Source organism: Polyodon spathula, chromosome 5 (genome assembly GCF_017654505.1).
Source record: "Polyodon spathula isolate WHYD16114869_AA chromosome 5, ASM1765450v1, whole genome shotgun sequence".
NCBI classification, from domain to species: domain Eukaryota; kingdom Metazoa; phylum Chordata; class Actinopteri; order Acipenseriformes; family Polyodontidae; genus Polyodon; species Polyodon spathula.
The window spans coordinates 27,007,180-27,026,294 of NC_054538.1; the positions used below are offsets into that span (position 1 = coordinate 27,007,180).

General features: G+C 37.0%; 1 protein-coding gene across 1 annotated transcript in view; it reads right to left on the reverse strand.

Annotated features, from left to right (window-relative positions):
- The window catches only part of LOC121315774 (lysophosphatidylserine lipase ABHD12-like), a 46,463-nt gene extending 32,221 nt beyond the window's left edge, over positions 1-14,242 (reverse strand). The window contains exon 1 of the mRNA XM_041250162.1: positions 13,853-14,242. Coding sequence (XP_041106096.1) covers positions 13,853-14,043 — 191 coding nt within the window. The 5' untranslated portion in view covers positions 14,044-14,242. The remainder of the gene's footprint in view (positions 1-13,852) is intronic.
- Between the last annotated feature and the right edge of the window lie 4,873 nt (positions 14,243-19,115).

Here is a 19,115-nt window from a genome sequence, read left to right on the forward strand (position 1 = left end):
ACTATTTTAGGCTTTTATAGTGCTTTAATGTTTAAAACAGGTCTGCAAAATCCTAACTTTATTCTATAACCTTCCACAAGAAAAATATGTAAATTCTCCAGAGTTTAAGTAGACCCCTACTTATAACTCCATTGACATCGGTCACACACTAACAGCCCATCATTCTCGTGTTACTGGAAACTGTAGCCTGTGCATTAAGAAGTGTCCTAAATACAAGGTGATGCTTCAGTGCCAAGTTCGTGAGACAGTAATCGGTGCCCAGGAAGCAGACTGTGGTAGGATCAGAAAGAGAAAACGAATCTACACTGACAGAGGTCACAGCAAGCTGGGAACAAGATCAGAATGACTCACAAATGGACTTCCGTGTGACCACCGATTTAAAAAATACAGTAAAAAATACAAAAATGGCAGAACCCACCAGCAAGTTTCACAACAATTGTAAAATGTACGTAAAAAGCTAAGTTCTAACCGACATATGCATTAGGCATCAACTACATCGCCCACAGTGTAACTTACAGGGAAGCTTACTAGTCTCTAGGTAAGGAAGTTTAAAACCTGGTTTTAGAGAGTCCCTTTATTAAACTATTGCAGCACCGTTTGCTAGTTTTGTTTTTAGATGTTGCCTCTCTATAGTTAAGCACTGTTAAAATACAGGGTAGAACCAAGGTATAAGCTTGAAGAACAAACATTATACCGATCAGGACAAACATTACAACAAACAAACATTATAGCGATCAGGGCAGAGAATACCAATATCAATGCTATATATTATATATACAGTGCTTATAAAGTCTACACATCTACACCCCCTTGAACTTTTTTCACATTTTGTTGTGTCAGTGCCTCAGAGTTTCATGCATTTAAATTAGGTTTTTTTTCCACTTACCTGCATACCATACTCCATACTGTTAAGGGGAAAAAAGTTTTTATTGTGAAAAAAATGATATATTAAATACACAAAACTGAAAAGATAATAATTGGAGAAGTCTCCACCCTCCTGAGTTAATACTTGGTGGAAGCACCTTTGGCAGCAATTACAGCTGTCAATCTGTTGGGCTAGGTCTCCACCAACTCTGCACACCTTGATTTAGCAATATTTAATCATTTTTCCTTACAAAATATTCAAGGCCTTTGATATTTTTTTATACCCATCCCCTGATCTGTGCCTTTCAACAACTTTGTCCTAGAGTTCTTTTGAAAGCTCCTTGATGCTCATGGTTGAGTCTTTGCTTTGAAATGCATTTCACAACAGAGGGAATCTACAGGAACTGCTGAATTTATCCTGAAATCATGTAAATCACTAAAATTTAACACAGGTGGAGGCCACTTAACTTGGTGTGTGATTTTGAAGGAGATTGGTTACACCTGAGAAAATTTAGGATTGCTATTACAAGGGGGGGTGGACACTTATCCAGCCAAGCTATTTCAGTTTTTATTTTTAATTAATTTTCTACAAATTTCTAGAATATTTTTTTCACTTGGAAGTTGTGGGGTAGGATGTGTTGATAAATGAAAAAAGACTTTCTAAAGGCACTGTGGCAACATTGCCTGCCCGTGTGTATTTCAGTTATATGTTGTGTGTTAATGTTGGTGTACAGTCATTGGTACACAGGATATAAATGGGTCTGTGGAACACGAGTTGTTTAAAATGTATATTTGTATTTAGGCACAAGAATTGCACAGCACTTCAAGTGCAGGTAAAATGTAATAATATGCGAGCAAGGGGAATTGTACTTTATTAATTCACGTGCGGTTGTACCGCGACTCCAACTGAATGATTGATTATCAAATCGTGTCTTGGTACAGCTGCATAAAAGAAGCATGTTTTCACTCACTCTGGGTTGTGTGTTCGGTGAGTGGAGAACGGGATTGGAGACGGAGGTAATAATCATAGTAATAGTTCAAATATCAGCTCACCGTGTTTGTCTGTGTAGTCCGTTTTGTTTGTCTCTTTATTTTGGCGAAAGTGCCGTGTCCTGGTTTTATTTTCTGTCTGTTCATTATTAAATGCTGTGCGAAACCAATCGCTCAGCTCCACCTTTCTCTTGTTTATTTCCCGGTTCCTGTTTCTGGACTGACGTCACCCACTACAGCCATCATTCTGACAGGCACCAATATATATTATATATATATATATATATATATATATATATATATATATATAATATATATATATATATATATATATATATATATACTATATATATACTGTAACAAATACTCTCAGCTGTAATATATGTTTACTCTGTTCCCACTCCTCTTCTAGATCCACAGTAACCACAAGGCTGTCAGTTTGATTTACCAGGGTGGTGCCTGGATTTTTATTAGACAATCCAAAGCTTTAGGTGATACTTAACATAGGGTTCAAACACAGTTCAGGTTCTCATACAATCCAGGTTAATCCACCAGAAGGGTGGTCAAGACAGTCCAAGTCATACACAGAAACTTTGTCTTCTTTATTTTCCCTTTTAGGTTAAATTAAACTCTTATTTTCCCTTTTAGGTTAAATTAAACTCTTATCAGCACACTCTCTCTCTCTAACACCTTGTACTCCTCTCACTTCCATGCTGTGACCCTTTTATAGGTGGATGATTATGTCTAACCTGGTGCAGGTGTGGCTACCACACCCTGGGCACCTTGCATTGTGGGATTTGTAGTGTGCTGTCGGTGGCCATTTTATGACCTGTAGTCCTTTCCCCACTGCCATTTTATGATGGTAGAAAGTGCTGTCAAAACCTCAGCCCTGACGTATTTACCCTCTATAACCAGACCCTTTGCTTTATCACAATATATATTATATATATATATATATATATATATATATATATATATATATATATATATATATATATATATATATATATATATATATATATATATATATTAACAGCAAAAATGATGGCTAGCCACAATACATTTGAATGTTTTATTGTAACACTTGACACTTAACACTTAGGATTTATTGGAATGATAAACAAGACTGCAACTGAGGTTGTGCTGTAATGCAGATAAATTGCAATACCCACACTTTAGGTTAGAGCTAGGAAACATCCATTAAAGTGCGTTACATTAATAGAACATATCTTACATGTTTTAATTTAGGGGACCTAACCCGATGATAATCTATATGTCAAGTGTTATAGGAATACAGTTTTAGGTGGTTGGCAGATACAGTTACAATATAAGTTTTAGATGGTTACCAGAGCTTAACAACCATTTTTGGCCAACAGGGTTACAAGTTTCCCAGTCATTTATCTCTACTGATACTTCCTAGTTATGCGAAGAGTTTAGGTTATAAAACAAAACACAGGGTTTGAGAAAACGAAGGGTTCATAGAAAGGCTGGGATGTATATCAATCTACTGAATTAAAAGCACCAGCAAAGAATGAACTACAATACAGAGGCTGATTAGCAAACGTCTTAGCAGTGCTTATCAGCTTGTGTGTGAGCTGGCTGATCACATCAAACTGTTTAGCAGTAAACCACATTTGACTGACAAATTTGATGGTAAATCCAGTGAGTACAATGTGGCTGGCACTTTACTTTGTTAGCCAAAGACTGTTATACTGTACCTTACAGCCTCCTCGAACATGAATATATACATGTGTATGCTATCCTACCTCTTAAAAAGGTGGTTTGCAACAGAGGGGGTTGAGTTGACTTTAGATTATAACAATATGTATAGTTTTAAATAACTGGCTTCAGGGACTTGTATAGTATACTGTACTAACAAATGGTTTTCATGAGGATATCATGTTCATCTAACTGTGCCATGGTGGAAAGTAAATGTATCAATAATTGTCATTACAACACTGGATATAGCACAATAGGTTTGAAGAGCACTGTCTGAGCCCCTGGTTGAGCTGCAGAACACACTGCAAACCAGGGACAATACAAGCCATTGTGTCAACCAGCACAACAGAGGAGCTGCTCACTATATTCACTATTCACATGGCATCTGATGTGCAATATATGCTATGTGCATAAGTCATATTATTTTATATCTATCTGTATGCAGCTGGCACTTTTTTCAACTAAGCTCTTTTTTGTATCAATGAGAGAAAGGTCTTTATTATACATATAATACAAACAGGCTAATGAGGTTCCCATCTAAAAATCCATCTAGTGCTCCAAAAGCAAACAAAGACAAACAGGCACACAAAGGAACACACTTATGCCTTACAAAACATGGGAAACTGAAACCCTACAATACATGCAGGTTGACAATTCCAACTGTAGATAATTATTAAAAGGAAACGACAGTACTGAAAAACGTATAAGGCGCTCTGAAAGTTTTCCGCAGACTTTCGTTGTCTTATTTGCATAATACTTTATTTTAAATTTTATTATTTGCACAATATATATATATATTATATATATATATATATATATATATATATATATATATATATATATATACACACACACACACACACACACACACACACACACACACACACATACAGTGGTTTGTAGAAGTATTCACCCCCTTGCAAAGTTTTCATATTTTGTTGGCACCTGAGCGTACTCCACAACGCTTTCAAACTAGACTTTACATGTAGAACCTACACAAACTACTCCACATTGATGAAGTTAAAAAATGTATATAAAGAAGTAAGATTTACAGAGAAAAACAGATTTGTCTCAGTTGCACAAGTATTCAACCCCTTTGCTACTGCAGCCCTAAATCAGCTCAGGTGCAAATGATTTGTTTGAAAGGTCACAAAATTTGTGAAATGGCTTCAGCGTGTATGTACTCAAAGTGGTTTAACATGTAGATAAAGTCCCCCAGGTATAAAAAGACTTTCAAGCTGCAACTCACATAGTGCTCTAACAAAGCAACCATGAAGACCAAGGAGCTTTCGAAACAAGTCAGAGATAAAGTGCTAGAGGCACAGAGCAGGAGAAGGGTACAAGAAGTGAAAGATGCATCATACCACCCAACACTACCCAAATCAGGACACCCTCCCAAACTGAGCAGCCGTGCAAGCAGGAAACTGGTTCAGGACGTCACTCTGAAGCCATCAATGACCTTGAGAGATCTTAAAAGTTCTGTGTCTGAGATGGGAGTCAGTGTTCACACATCAACAATAAGCCAGTCCCTACACAAAGCTGGACTGTACGGACGGGTGGCAAGAAAGCAGCCATTACTCAAAAAGCCTCATCTTAAAGCACGCATGGAGTTTGCAAAAATGCATGTAGATGATTCTGCAGACAAGTGGAAAAGATTTTGTAGTCAGATGAGACAAAAATTGAACTTTTCAGTTTAAATTCCAAGCATTACGTCTGGAGAAAGCCCAACACTGCACAGCACCCAGTCAACACCATCTCAGCTGTCAAGCATGGTGGAGGCAGCATCATGCTTCTCTTCAGCAGGGAATGGGAAGCTTGGCAGGATAGAGGGGAGAATAGATGGTGCAAAGTTCAGGCGAATCCTTGAGGAAAACCTGTCTGAGTCAGTCAAGACTCAAACTGGGGAGGAAATTCACACTTCTGCAGGACAATGACCCGAAGCACAAAGCCAAAGCCACACTGGAGTGTTTGAACAAGAAGATAATTAAAGTTCTTGAGTGGCCCAGTCAAAGTCCTGGCTTCAATCGAAAATTTACGGCGAGACTTGAAGTTTGCAGTCCATCGACGATCCCCAACAACTTATCACAACTGGAGCAATTTTCCCGTGATGAATGGGCAGAAATGTCACCATCCTACTGTGCAAAGCTAGCAGAGACCTATCCAAAAAGACTGATAGCAATAATTGCTGCAAAAGGTGCTTCTACCAAGTACTTACTTACACAGCTGAACACTTATTCAACCACTAAATTTCATTTTGTACATTTTCTTTCCTCCTCATATAACAGTTTTCACTTTAACCACTACAGCTCTGAATAAAAAAAAAAGTTAAAAACTGTGTATACATTATTTGTAATTCAACAAAATGTGAAAATTTTGCAGGGGGACGAATACTTCGGCAAACCACTGTATATTTATAACCTAACTGTACTGCTGAACCTGGTCTTCTTTAATATTAGCATCACAAGGGTATCAAAGTATCATAAAAAATAATAGATGGGCCTCTTCAGTGAGTTACATGAAAACAATTTCATCTCGGGTTTCTGAGAGTTTATAAATTACTTTAATATATAATAATTTATGACATCACAGAAACCCTATATATATATATATATATATATATATATATATATATATATATATATATATATATATATATATATATATATATATATATATATTGTAATACAGCAGGGAGGGGGTTAATATCCTCCCTGCTAAAAACATGTGAGAATGCGCACCGGTTTACTGTTTAATTATTAGTTATCCCCTGCACCTGGTGTTAATTGTAAATTAGAGCCAGGTGCTGGGTATTTATAGAGAGCAGCCAGTCTGTTCGGGGCTGCTGGTGTGTGAGGAGCCCGATTTGTAGGTGTGCGCAATCGTAGTACAAGGTAGAGTGTGAAGACCTTGTTTGTGTTTTGGTGTTGACAGGTAAACGGCTTAGCCGTCCTGTGTGAGATGGATAACGGCTCGTATTAGTTAGTGCTCCAAGAAGGAGCTAGGTGTTTTGTTTGTTTTGTTTATTTTTGATTTGTGTTGATTAAAACTGCACATCAGTGCCATAAAAATCCATTTCTGGTTTCCTGGGTCTGTTTTTAAAGGGGCAACGAACCGTGAGAGTGCGAGGATCTTTCACTATATATATATATATATATATATATATATATATATATATATATATATATATATATATATATATATATATATATAATATAAACACACACACACACACCACACACACACAGTACCAGTCAAATGTTTGAGTACACCTGCTTGAAACCAGGTTTTTCATGATTATCTATGCTTTTAACTGTATAAACTTGACACTTCATATTTCATTATATGATAGGTGTACTTATATAAGCTGATAATCATAAGTGAATTGCATTCAAAAATTTAGTTTTTAAATGAAAATGTAAATCTTGTCAATTTCAATAAAATGGTCACCCAAAGCAAGGGGATTTCAGTCTGAAGCCCAAGTCAGTTAAAAGTCTGAAATGTGTATAACACAGTGTTAGAACACTGGCCTAAGTATAAAAGTATCTTTGTTAGATGTTCTCTGAGTTAACTAGCATGTTACCTAATTAACCTTTTGTCACCAATGATTGTTAACAGGTGAGGGTCCATGATTACTATAAATATAGGTAGCATAGGCACAAGTTTGTCATTCCTGAACGTAAGTGAGCAGAAAATGGTAAAATACTCTCAGTTAAGCAAAGTAAAAAGACTAATTACTTTAAGAAATAAAGGTCAATCTTTAAGACAAATCACAAGGACTTTGCAAGTGTCTGTACTATTGTGGCCAAGACCATCAAACGATTTGAAGAAACTGGCACTCATGAGGACGGAACAAGGTCAGACAGGCCAAGGGTGACCTCAGAATCAGAGAACAAGTTCATTCGAGTCACAAGTCTGTGAAACCGGCGATTAACTGCCCCTGAAATACAAACTCAGCTAAATGCTACTAGAAGTACTGATGTTTCAACATCAACTGTTCAGAGGAGATTGCGTGAAGCTAGCCTAACTGGAAGAATTGCTGCAAAGAAACCATTGTTAAGAGTGCAGAATAAGAGGAAGGCGTTTGAGGAGTGGAAGTCGGTCTTATGGACCGATGAGTCAAAATTTGAAATATTTGGGTCCAACTGCAGAGTATTTGTAAGACGCACAGAGGGTGAGCGCATGAGTTCTGCAGGTGTGGTTCCCACTGTCAAGCATGGAGGAGGCAGTGTCATGGTCACAGAGTTGCTGGTGACAGAGTTCGTGATCTTTACCAAGTCCATGGCAAGCTCAACCAGCATGGCTGTCATAGCTTACTTCAGAGGCATGCCATTCCATCAGGATTACGGCTAGTTGGGCAGTCCTTCATTCTTCAGCAAGATAATGACCTGAAACACACCTCAAAGTTGTACAGGAACTATCTGGCGAAGAAGGAAAGTGAAGGACATCTCAATCTAATGACCTGGCCTGCCCAGTGTCTAGACATCAATCCCACAGAACTTGTATGGGACAAACTGGACAGAAGAGTCAAAGCAAAGCTACCCACAAGTGCCTTACATCTCTGGGAATTGCTGCAGAAGAGCTGGGAAGACATGTCTGGTGATTTCTTGCTGAAACTTGTTAACCGAATGCCTCGTGTTTGTGAGGCTGTTAATAAGGCAAAGGGTGGCTATTTTGAGGAATCCAAGATTTAGAGACAATTTTCAATTTTCTTGAACATTGCTTTGGTACTCCTTATGTTTTGTTTTGTATATTGTATCATGTGTTTTAATTTGCAAGTATTTACAGAAACGTGTACGACGTAAAACATTGTCAATTATGAAAAAAACCTAGTTTCCAGCAGGTGTACTCAAACTTTTGACTGGTACTGTGTGTGTGTGTGTGTGTGTGTGTGTGTGTGTGGTGTATATATATATATATCCATCCATCCATCCATCAGACACAGGGCAGACACAGGGCGCAAGGCAGGACTACACACTGGATGAGACACCAGTGCATGACAGGGCACCACACACACACACCTCAGGAAGGAAGCAATCGGTGCAGGACATAAACAAACTAGATGCTGACAAAATCCAGGTCTATTAATAAAAAAATAAGTTTAAAAAAATACGCATCAAGAAATAATAAAGACAAAACGCGCCTTACAAAAATGAATCTCTAAAGAAATGAATGCTAATCACAGAAGTTAACTGCGATTAATTGACAGCCCTAGTCTGAAGTTTAAAATAATAATAATAATAATAATAATAATAATAATAACAACAACAACAACAACAACAACTGGAACTGCAAGGCAGTTTTATGGATACCAAGCCCCAGTATCAGTACCCGTCTAAGCGTGTTTAGTTCTCAATATGCCAAGTTTAAAATGAGCAACTTCAACAGTTCCACATAAGATGATTTTGATTGTTTTTTTCAAAAATGCATCAGACGGCCATCTTGTTTAAACGCAAAAATGCCATTTTTGAATGGTTTCCAAGTTTGGAGTGTCTCAAGTGAACCATTTTTAAACTGAAGCAGTTTTAAATAGAAGAAGAAAATGTAGGAGTGGCAGCCATATTGTTTCACGAAACATATCCACTTTAACATATTTGTAAGGGCGCGTTTAGGTGAAATTTGAGGCAGCCATTTTACTATTGAATTGTACCACACCAACTTCTGCTTTGCAAGCAGGTTTGGATGGTGATAATATCTGCCAAGTGTCAGATCAACCACTTCAACTGTGCCAAAGAAGAACATTTTGGGAGGTTTCAAGAAGAAATGCGTCACACGGCCATTTCAGTTTAACACCAGTTTCTTAAAAGTCAGTTGTATTGCTACAGTGTCAAGAATGATGCTTGTGAAGTTTCAAGATAGTCACGTAAATCTTTTGTGACGCAGGTTTAAATGTAAACATGTAAGTGGTGGCCATTTTGTTTTATAAAACATCACCATTTTCACATATTTGTATCCCATTGTTACTGGGACGATAACTACCAAGTTTGGAGCTTGTTGGACAAACTGTTTTCAAACAGCAGCAGTTTGCTGTTAGGGGCGCATTTTGATAAGATTTGTGGCAGCCATTTTGACATTAAAATTTATCACAGCAACTTCAGCTTCACAAACTTGATGCGGGTTTGGATGCTGATAATATACGCCAAGTTTCAGATCAATCGCTTCACCGGTTCCCAAGAAGAAGATTTCGAAAGGTTTTATTGAAAAATGCGTCACGGCGCCAATTGCAAGGACGCAGCAGCAAAATTTTTTCAGAATCTGACAGCCAGTGCATCCAGCTTGTTACCTGCCAAGTCAGAACCTGATCAGTCACATAGCCTCGAAGCAGCAGCAGTTTTAAAAAAATAAAAATAAAAATAAAAACTTTAACAATAACAATAGGCTTCCCAGCCTTTGGTTTGGAAGCCTAATAATAATAATAATCATAAAATGTAGCATCTTGGTGTAAGGACTATGGTCTATGCAGCAACATAGCTATATGCATACAAAAACAACCATGTTTGTGCTGTGCATATAATACTGCAGAACAGCATCTACTAGAGAAGTAAAAGCTTAGTAATGGTAAGGGCTGAAAGAAACTTTGTTAGTAACAGGTGTATTTGGTTGACCAGACTGATGCCATAGTTCCACCTGCACCCAAAAACCAGTCTGCAAAACTAAATGATAGCTGCAGTTTACAATTAACAGAGCAAAGGACTAAGTGAAATCAAACAGGTTCTTCTTCGCTCATGCAAGATCAAAAGGTACACCCTATGTGTTTGTTTCTGTGTCCTTAAACATAAAAGATGACTTGGCCAATGTCCTAGCTGATGGAACAAACAACAAATCAGAGAGACATTGACAGTGAAGTGTGTAGAAGCTGGCACAACTCATCTGGCTGCAACGCTGCTCTCCAGGATTCCAAGAAGAGTGAATGTCCCTGTGTGTCAGCAACAAATCAATACAATTTCAGATTGGTCTGCGATGTCTACTTTACATAGCTTTTAACGCAAACTAAAATGTATTTTTCACCTTGCAAAAATAGTAACTGGAGTGTTTTCTTGGATGCAGCTCAGTGTTTAGGGTGCTGATTCTAAGTGTATTCCATTATTTATCAGAAAACAAAACCTTGAGAAGGTCTGGTCTGCAGCCATGACAACAAGGCTCACAAAACTGCAGCAAAACCAACACAACCTCATTTAACATCTGGAAAATACACACATATTTATAAAATGTATTGTGTCAAACTTAGACTATAAAAACTTGTAACAATATATTTCAGCATTCCAAGTTGGAGAATAACAAAAATTCTACATATTTAAATATGAATGGAAAAATGCGTCTTTACCGTCTACACTAAATATAGATTTTTCCCCAAACTAGGACACTTTTGGAACAGTAGGACTTACCTTTACTGCTACTGATTGTTGACCTTTGTTGATTTGGTGACCCATTAGATCATGTTTTAACCTTTTACTATTATAAGCAGTGGCTATGTAGACCCATTGAATAACTAAGCTACTAGATGGTCACAAAGGGGTTCAAAATGAATAATGTTGCGTAGACAGCTGCTCTGGTTGTAGCTTACATTATTAATTTGTCATTTTGCAGAACAGCAGTTACTTGTATAAAAGCATGGTAAAATGTAGTAAAGTACAGTAAAATAATGGTTAATTACAATGATGAAGCATGGTAAAAATGATAAAGTATGCAAAGTATGATAGACGCACCGTAAAGCAAAAATGGTCAACCTGAAAAATGGAAAATATTAAATATTTGTCATCCATAATTTCTGTAGTGTTCTGTTTAGTTACTAGTTACTTTCCAAAACAGTGCAGCCCCAACTGAACTAAATTTGGCTCTGCACCAGTAAAACGCTTTATAGTAGTTCCCTCTTCATCAGAGCAACATGGCCAGACTACCACTTATTGCTTGAATTGACATTTAGAGATAGCAATAAATAAACAAATAAATAAATAAAAAAATACAAAATTAGTAGTTCCAGAAATGTGCCAACAAGAAATGTTTTAAGGAATAACATTTCTAAACATGTCCCACTATCTATTACATTGTCACTGGTAACCTCATTTTGTCCATTGGTATTGTAAACTATATGCTTTACAATAATGCAGATTTAATTTGGGCCCAATGCCACCGAGAGCTGTATCAAGGTTACCTACAATCGTAGCCCACCAAGGGGTTGTACTGTTTACAGCGCCAGGGAATCTATTTGGATTGAATCAACTACTGAGGGATAATTCCAGGATCAGCACAGATATGTGATTGATACCTCAGTGCTATAAAATGCTCAAAAACATTACAGGCTACCAGGGTATAGGTAGATCAAGCCTACTATATAGTACTCAATTTAAGTATATAGAAAAAGTACACTATACAACCTTTCAGGTAAATCCTTTATCCAATTTTCTGTTAGACGCCTTCACAGACTAAACTTTAAACCTGATTATTCCAATACTACTTAGTGGCAAGAAAGACAATTCATTCCGACTCCTACCTGACTGGTGCTATCCATTCCACTACTGTGGCATTCTGAGGCTACGGATCCCCCACCACAAACACCGAGGCTCAAGGGCAGATTACCCACCTAGGACTGTACCCCCATTAAAATTGCAAGGTAAGCTAAGGACCAACAAATAACACTGTCTTTCTCTAGCTGTCAATAAACTATTAAGAAACCCTGCACAAGCCATGGTGGTTAGTGCCAGATTGCCTAACAGTTACCATGAAGAGGTAACTGTTGGTTTCTGTTGAGGCAGTTTGCAAGTACATTTTCATAATTAGACTTTTCAGACACATCCTTTATGTATCACCAGCAATGTTTCTGTTTGCCGAGTAGGCACATTTTTATTGTTACTTGACCTTTATTTAGGAAACAGAGCCACAGTATCGCTTCACTTATCATGTGACATCTCATGACAATGAATCAACAGCTTTTGCCTGGACGTAACCTGCAAGACCATGTACAATTCTGAAACAATGGAGTTTCACAATGTTAGAATGTTATTCACTCCTTGATCATGTCTTACCTTGTTTACAAACCACAGTGACTATTTAACCTGTGAACCAGAAGAGTCTACATTAACATTTCCATGGATAGTTCCTTTTCCTTTGGCTTGACTTGTATTACTTCCTGATTCTCACCCTTATTTGGCTCATCAATTTTAAGACTGTGCTCTCTGTGAAATGCCAGTGATTTTTGTAGTCTGGGTTAAGGAAGGTCTTACTCAAAACTGACTTGAAACTAATATGAAATATTATATACATATATATATATATTATATATATCATAAAGTTACATGTACTACAAGTTGGGTCCCTTTGGATGTGACGTGTGACTACCGAGATTCATTCTGCAGTCCTCAAACCTAAATCAATGACCACGTTTAATTATTATATTACAAGTCAATACACATAGCTGAAACTTTGTCACGTTTCTTAAATTTGAATTAATTCCATATTCACAACTCCAATCAGCTGCCAAAAAAGAAAAATGCTGAAGCAGGCATACATTTTATACAAAGTGGTTGTTTCTGTTCCAATGCTCTAAACATCCTGGTACTGGAAAAGTTGTTAAATGTAATTTGGCAGGAACTTTATTGAAACCCTGCATTTTGGTCAGGATGGTCCAGTGGGAATAAGCAGCTATAACATTACAGAAAATTATTGTTGAATAGTCATCCCCTATAAGGTATTAACTAAGAAAATATATTCAGTATGAGACTCTTTGTGGGTTACATTTAAATGCAGGACTGAACTGTCAACGTTATAAAATAATTCAACTTCAAGTTATTTGGGGTATATATATATATATATATATATATATATATATATATATATATATATATATATAATTTTTTTTGTTTGCATAAATGGGTTTGTATGCTAAATCATCTAGCCATATTACTAGCCATACATTTAATTAGGCTTACGTTTCTGTAGAGGAAAGACTTCATGACCTCCTATTCTATCTGTGATAATTTGTTTGTTTGTTTAAATTACCAATACCACTATTTAAAGTTAAAATAAACTAATTACATGACAAACGTTTTGATTGAAGTATTTTTAATTATTGTCTTGTCTTCAATTTGGTAACTGAATGACAGTTTCTTTTAGTATTTTTTTTTATTTTATTTTTAAATTCAGCATTAGAGTTTAATAGTTATGGATAAAATTAAACTGTAAAACCAATGCCATGCAAATAAATAAATAAATAAATAAATGTTAAGCATCACATCAGTATCTCCCTCCAGACTAGTTTATATAATTCTGATAATCTCAATCTTACCTTCCAAATTTGCTCTTCATCTCTTTTCCCGAATCGGGGTCTACAGGATGATACAGAACTTCGGTTCCAGGATCTCCTGTTTTCTTGTGCTCGTATTTGAAGTGCGAACTGTTGTCCAGCAGTGTGTTACTGTTACTTGTAGTGACAATGCTGTCACGATCCACGGTCAGCGAATTATTCCTCTTTCGCATTACTGTAATTTGCAGGACAAATAAAATAAAATCAACGACAAAGGGATCTCGAGCTATGAATTAAAACTTGTACCGTTTCTTAACACCTCTCCCAGATCATGCCGATCTAAGCAGTGCAGAGAATGTTAACGGCTAAGACTGAGTTATTGTTTTTTGTTTCCCTAAACACAGCTGACATTCAGCGGTTTGATACATTGTTTGCAGAACTGGGCTCTGCATAGACCAGCTGATCTAACCAACCTTTCACCTACCTTTCTTTCAACCAATCAAAATATACAAGCTCGCCATCATTATGAGGGGTATAACAAAACAGACAGCCTTCTTGTCCCAGCGCCCCTCACAGTCGTTGTCAAGTATACAGAAAAGGACAGATAAAGCGTACATTGGAAAATGTGTCTAAATTTAGCAGTCGTAGTAGTTTTTATTTCGTTTTTTTTTTTTCGTCGTTTCACCTTATGGACTTTATATAAGGCACTCCTGTTCTTCATTACTCTATCTTAAGATACCAAAAGTTGCACAATACATAATAATAATCTTTATTTTTATATAGCGCCTTTCATAGTGGACCACCATCACAACGCGAGACTAGGGTGTGTGAACTATGCATCACCCAAAAGACGGAGCACAAGGAGGTTAAGTGACTTGCTCAGGATCACACAATGAGTCAGTGGCTGAGCCGGGATTTGAAACGAGGACCTCCTAGTGACAAGCCCGTTTCTTTAAACACAGCCACACACGTAGTATGTTTATTCGTAAAAGTGAAGTGTATCATTACAGAAATGTGTTATTATTAATCAAGCAAACAAAGTGTTAAAAAAAATCGACTAAATGCACCACCTGGTGGAGCAAAACTATTCATCTGAACAGGTCACGTTGCTAACAACAATCCAAGGTATTACACTATCATCTGAGTACCAAATTTGGCGATGAACCTCAACCCCTGGTAGAGATGATTTTTTCAGTGTTTTTGGGACAGACAAGGTCCTAATATATCATTCTAGAATTGGTACATCATAGGCAATGTGGTAAAATACAAAAATAGAGGCTGTTTTTCATGTAATTTAAATTACTTTCGGTGACATTCTTTGAAAATGTCAACCTGCAGTGCTGAATTCTGACTGTCTCAAACACCTGCAAGTTACACATATATTGAAAGCTTTTTTTTTGCCTCTCCTTTTATATTACACATCATGTTTTTCAATATTTTCATAGGTAGAAGATATGAGAATAACTATTTATATCTGTGCTCTAACATAAATTTGTGTATCCTTCAAATGTAATGTGTGCCAAATCTTGACTTCAACTCAAATTGCTAAATTCTATCATTAAAAACAATGGTTATTACTATTCAATATTTCACACTAGAAAATACATGTCAACAGAGGAACAGTAAACATGCTGTATATGTGAGCAGTGGCACTATAGCACTTTGGACGCAGCAGATAACATTTCCAAACTTCTGAAGATAAACTGAAGAAACAGCTGAGTCAGCACACACAACATTGGGACATCTGTTTTTTTTTTTTTTTTTTTTTTAAACCATTAAAAAGTTTGTTTGAAATCAAAATATAAAATTTATTTTGTGTAAAATTGTATATAAGCGCTGTCAAGAGATTAAAAAAATTAATCACATTTCTGTTGAGATTTAAAAAAAAAAAATACTCTTGGGTTTAATCGCATATTTAAATGATACATTTACTGCATCCATCTCATGCAAGTTTGTTTTTGTACTGATGATACCGATTATTATCATCATCATCATCCAAAAAAACAACCCAGCATAAAAACGCTGTTTTCCTATTTCTGGATTCTCTTCATAGTTTTATATGTATTTACAATCCAGCATTGTTGTGAAATTGTTTGAACAAATTGTTAAATCACAATGGAGTTACTCACCTTATTACTCACCTTACTGCATTTAAAATGAAGTTTCTTTTGCAGTTTCCTTTACTCTTATATTTATGTTTTTTATTGCAGAATAAATAATAATAAAATTATCTTTTACTAATAACTTGAAATTACCTAAATAAAACAAAAAAAAAAATCACTAAGTAACTGTTATATCCTCCATAATTGTAAATAATATTGTTTAAAATAAATGTGGTTATTGAAATAAAACAAACCTACAATGCTACTGGGTCTACAGTTGGTAGCTATCCAACAGCACTGGTTATAGTTTGATTCATGGGTTTGCAGAAATCCTGAATTTCTAAAAGAGTACTCTGTCGAAACTGACAGGTTTCATTTGTTGTTGTATTGTTGTTGTCTGTAGCAGAAAAACTACTAGACTGTATTTTCAGAAGTGAAGACATACTTAGCAGCACGAAAGGAGTACAACAGACCAGATGCACTTCTGTGATACTGGACCTCACTGACAGTCGATACAAGTAACCCTCTTCCTTTCCAATGAACCGTCAGAAAGTTTTTAAAAAGTAAAATTCTTTGCATGCTTTGTTACACAATGCCCATGACTAATTTTATATTAAAAATGATGACTTCACTCATTCAATCCTGGTATGCGTTCAAAAAATGATGCTGCAGGAAATGAACTACTGTATGCGTTAAAAAAAATTAATCTCCCAAAAAATTAATGTGTTAATTGCAGAACTTAACAGTGATTAACTGACAGTAATTGGTTACTGTGCCTCACCAAATGGCTACAGTATGGTTTATACAATTTTGTGCACTGTGAAAAAGATGATGAAACTTCCAAGTCAGAAGACACTGGATGACGCAACGTAATGCAAGGCGAAGTAAATTATCCGGAGAAGGCCACATGTGGTTCTGAGTCTAGGAGGCATGGACATACCCTCAATTTCTAATATGTCATAGGCAAGATGTTAGATTTTTCTTGGTTGGAAGATCTTCTGGTTGAATCAGATGCTTATGCAGAAAACACTGCCGTCAGTCTTCTAAAAGGGAACGTATACAGCCGAGGCATCCATCCTCACAAGTTGGTCATGCAGGTAACAGAGTGGTTGTCCTGGCAGTCATTCTGCAAATGTTGTGATCAACAAGATGTCAAAGAAGCCGTTAAGGATCAGGTAACTGGTCAGTAATATGAAGAGGCAAGAAGGGCATTCAGAGACGGGACATTTGCTTCTCAACATGTTGCAGTCAACAATTTTACAAGCAAGCGAAATCCTGTTATGCGGCTGCAACCGGAGCCTCTATCTGAATGCAGCTGCTGCCATGCTTCTCTAAGTCTTTGCTTTTGATCGGTAAAACTGTTTTCGACGGCTCACTGCCAGTGATATGCAACTCCTTTCTGACACTACGGCGGAGGTATACATTCAGTTTCAGGAAGGTCAGCATGCCATATCCAGATCAGGAAAGCTTTTCTCTGGTGTGTGGATTGACATGGCCCTTGAACAGCCAATAAACCAGGATACCAAGTCACCAGAAGGAATCATAGGCATCTCCTGGCAATTTAAGGCTCTGAACCAGCGGTTCCTGACCTCCCACCAATGATCAGCTATTGACAATGCAATGAAACAAATCAGCGACTTGAAAGGTGATGATGAATCTGCTTACAAAGAGGCTGGATTTCAAAGGATGAGCAGTGATGAACAAGAAAATCACACTAGAACAAATAGGAGATAGCAAATATCTTTACAGGTCAGGAAGAAGCAGACACTCGCATGATTCTCCATGCTGCACAAGCTGCCAAAGATGGATTTACCCGCATTATTATGAAGTCATCAGATACAGATGTAGGGATTTTGATGATATACTTCCATCAGAGGATACATGCAGAGCAGTTCTGGTTCCTCACAGTTGCAGGAAATCGAAGAAGATTCATCCCAATCAATAGCCTGCACTGGTGATAGAGTCGATACCCTCCCAGGTTTACATGCCTTACCAGGCTCTAATTCAACAAGAGCCATGGTTGGCACAGGCAAACTGAAGCCACTAAAACAACTTCCAAAATTCCCAATGAAGTACGCTGCATTTCTAGGAAGTCTGTGGTTAGACCTTAATCTATCTGATAACATTGTGAAAGGATGTGAAGCCCTCGTAGCTGCTCTATATGGTGTCACACAAGCTAACAGTGAACAGGTAGATACACTGAGATATGAGCTCTACTGCAAGAAGCAGCTGCTTAATGCGTCTTTTACACACATGACCAACAGTCTTGCACTTCACTTGCAGAGGGCAAACTACCAGACCTATATCTGGAAGACAGCTGACAATCCCTCTGCCAAACACAGTAGGGAATGGATGGCAGCATGATGAGTGTGGGCTTCTGATGCCATTGTATATGAAGGAGCATGCACCAGATGCAGTTTGGAGCTCCTAATCTGTAAGTGTGACATATCAGCTTGAACCAGAAGCACCCGTCAGTGTAAGGCCAACAGCCTCTGGTGTATTGAATCTTGCGATTGCATGGCATTTGAGGAGTGCCAGTTAACCCTTTCAATATACAGGATGATGAACAGTCAAGTACTGTTTGCAGTAGTGAAGAGGATGAGGAGAAAGAGTAAGACGAAAAGGAATCCCCAGTGCTTTTATGGACCAACAATAATGTGCCTCCTATGTCCTGCACATTTATCGTTAGTATTATTTGTAGTAGTAGTATTCGTAGTGATATTGTTATTATGCAATAAATAACGCATTGTATAACAGACATTTCTCTGGAAGTCGTCATTAATATTCTGTTAGATAATATAATAGAAAAGAGTCATTCCAGAGTAACAGTAAATTCAGAAAACAAAACTCACAATAGCTGTTGAAAATGTTTCTGCTGAGAGACCTAAAGTGGGTACCTTTGAAGGATACAATAATTTCTGTTAGAGCACAGATATCAATAATTATTCAAATATATCTTCTACCTTGAAAACATTTATGTGTAATATAAAAGGGGAGGCAAAAAAGCTTTCCATAGATGTAGAATTTGCAAGGGTTTGAGACTATCAGAATTTCACACTACAGGTTGACTGATGGAATGTTCAAAAAACCATGTCCACTTATGTCAAAAAGCGACATTTGTGATACCCTGCCAAAACCGAACGGTAAGGTAAAGATCAAATGTTTTCAGTAAAAACTGACACATAATCTGAGGAATATGATTA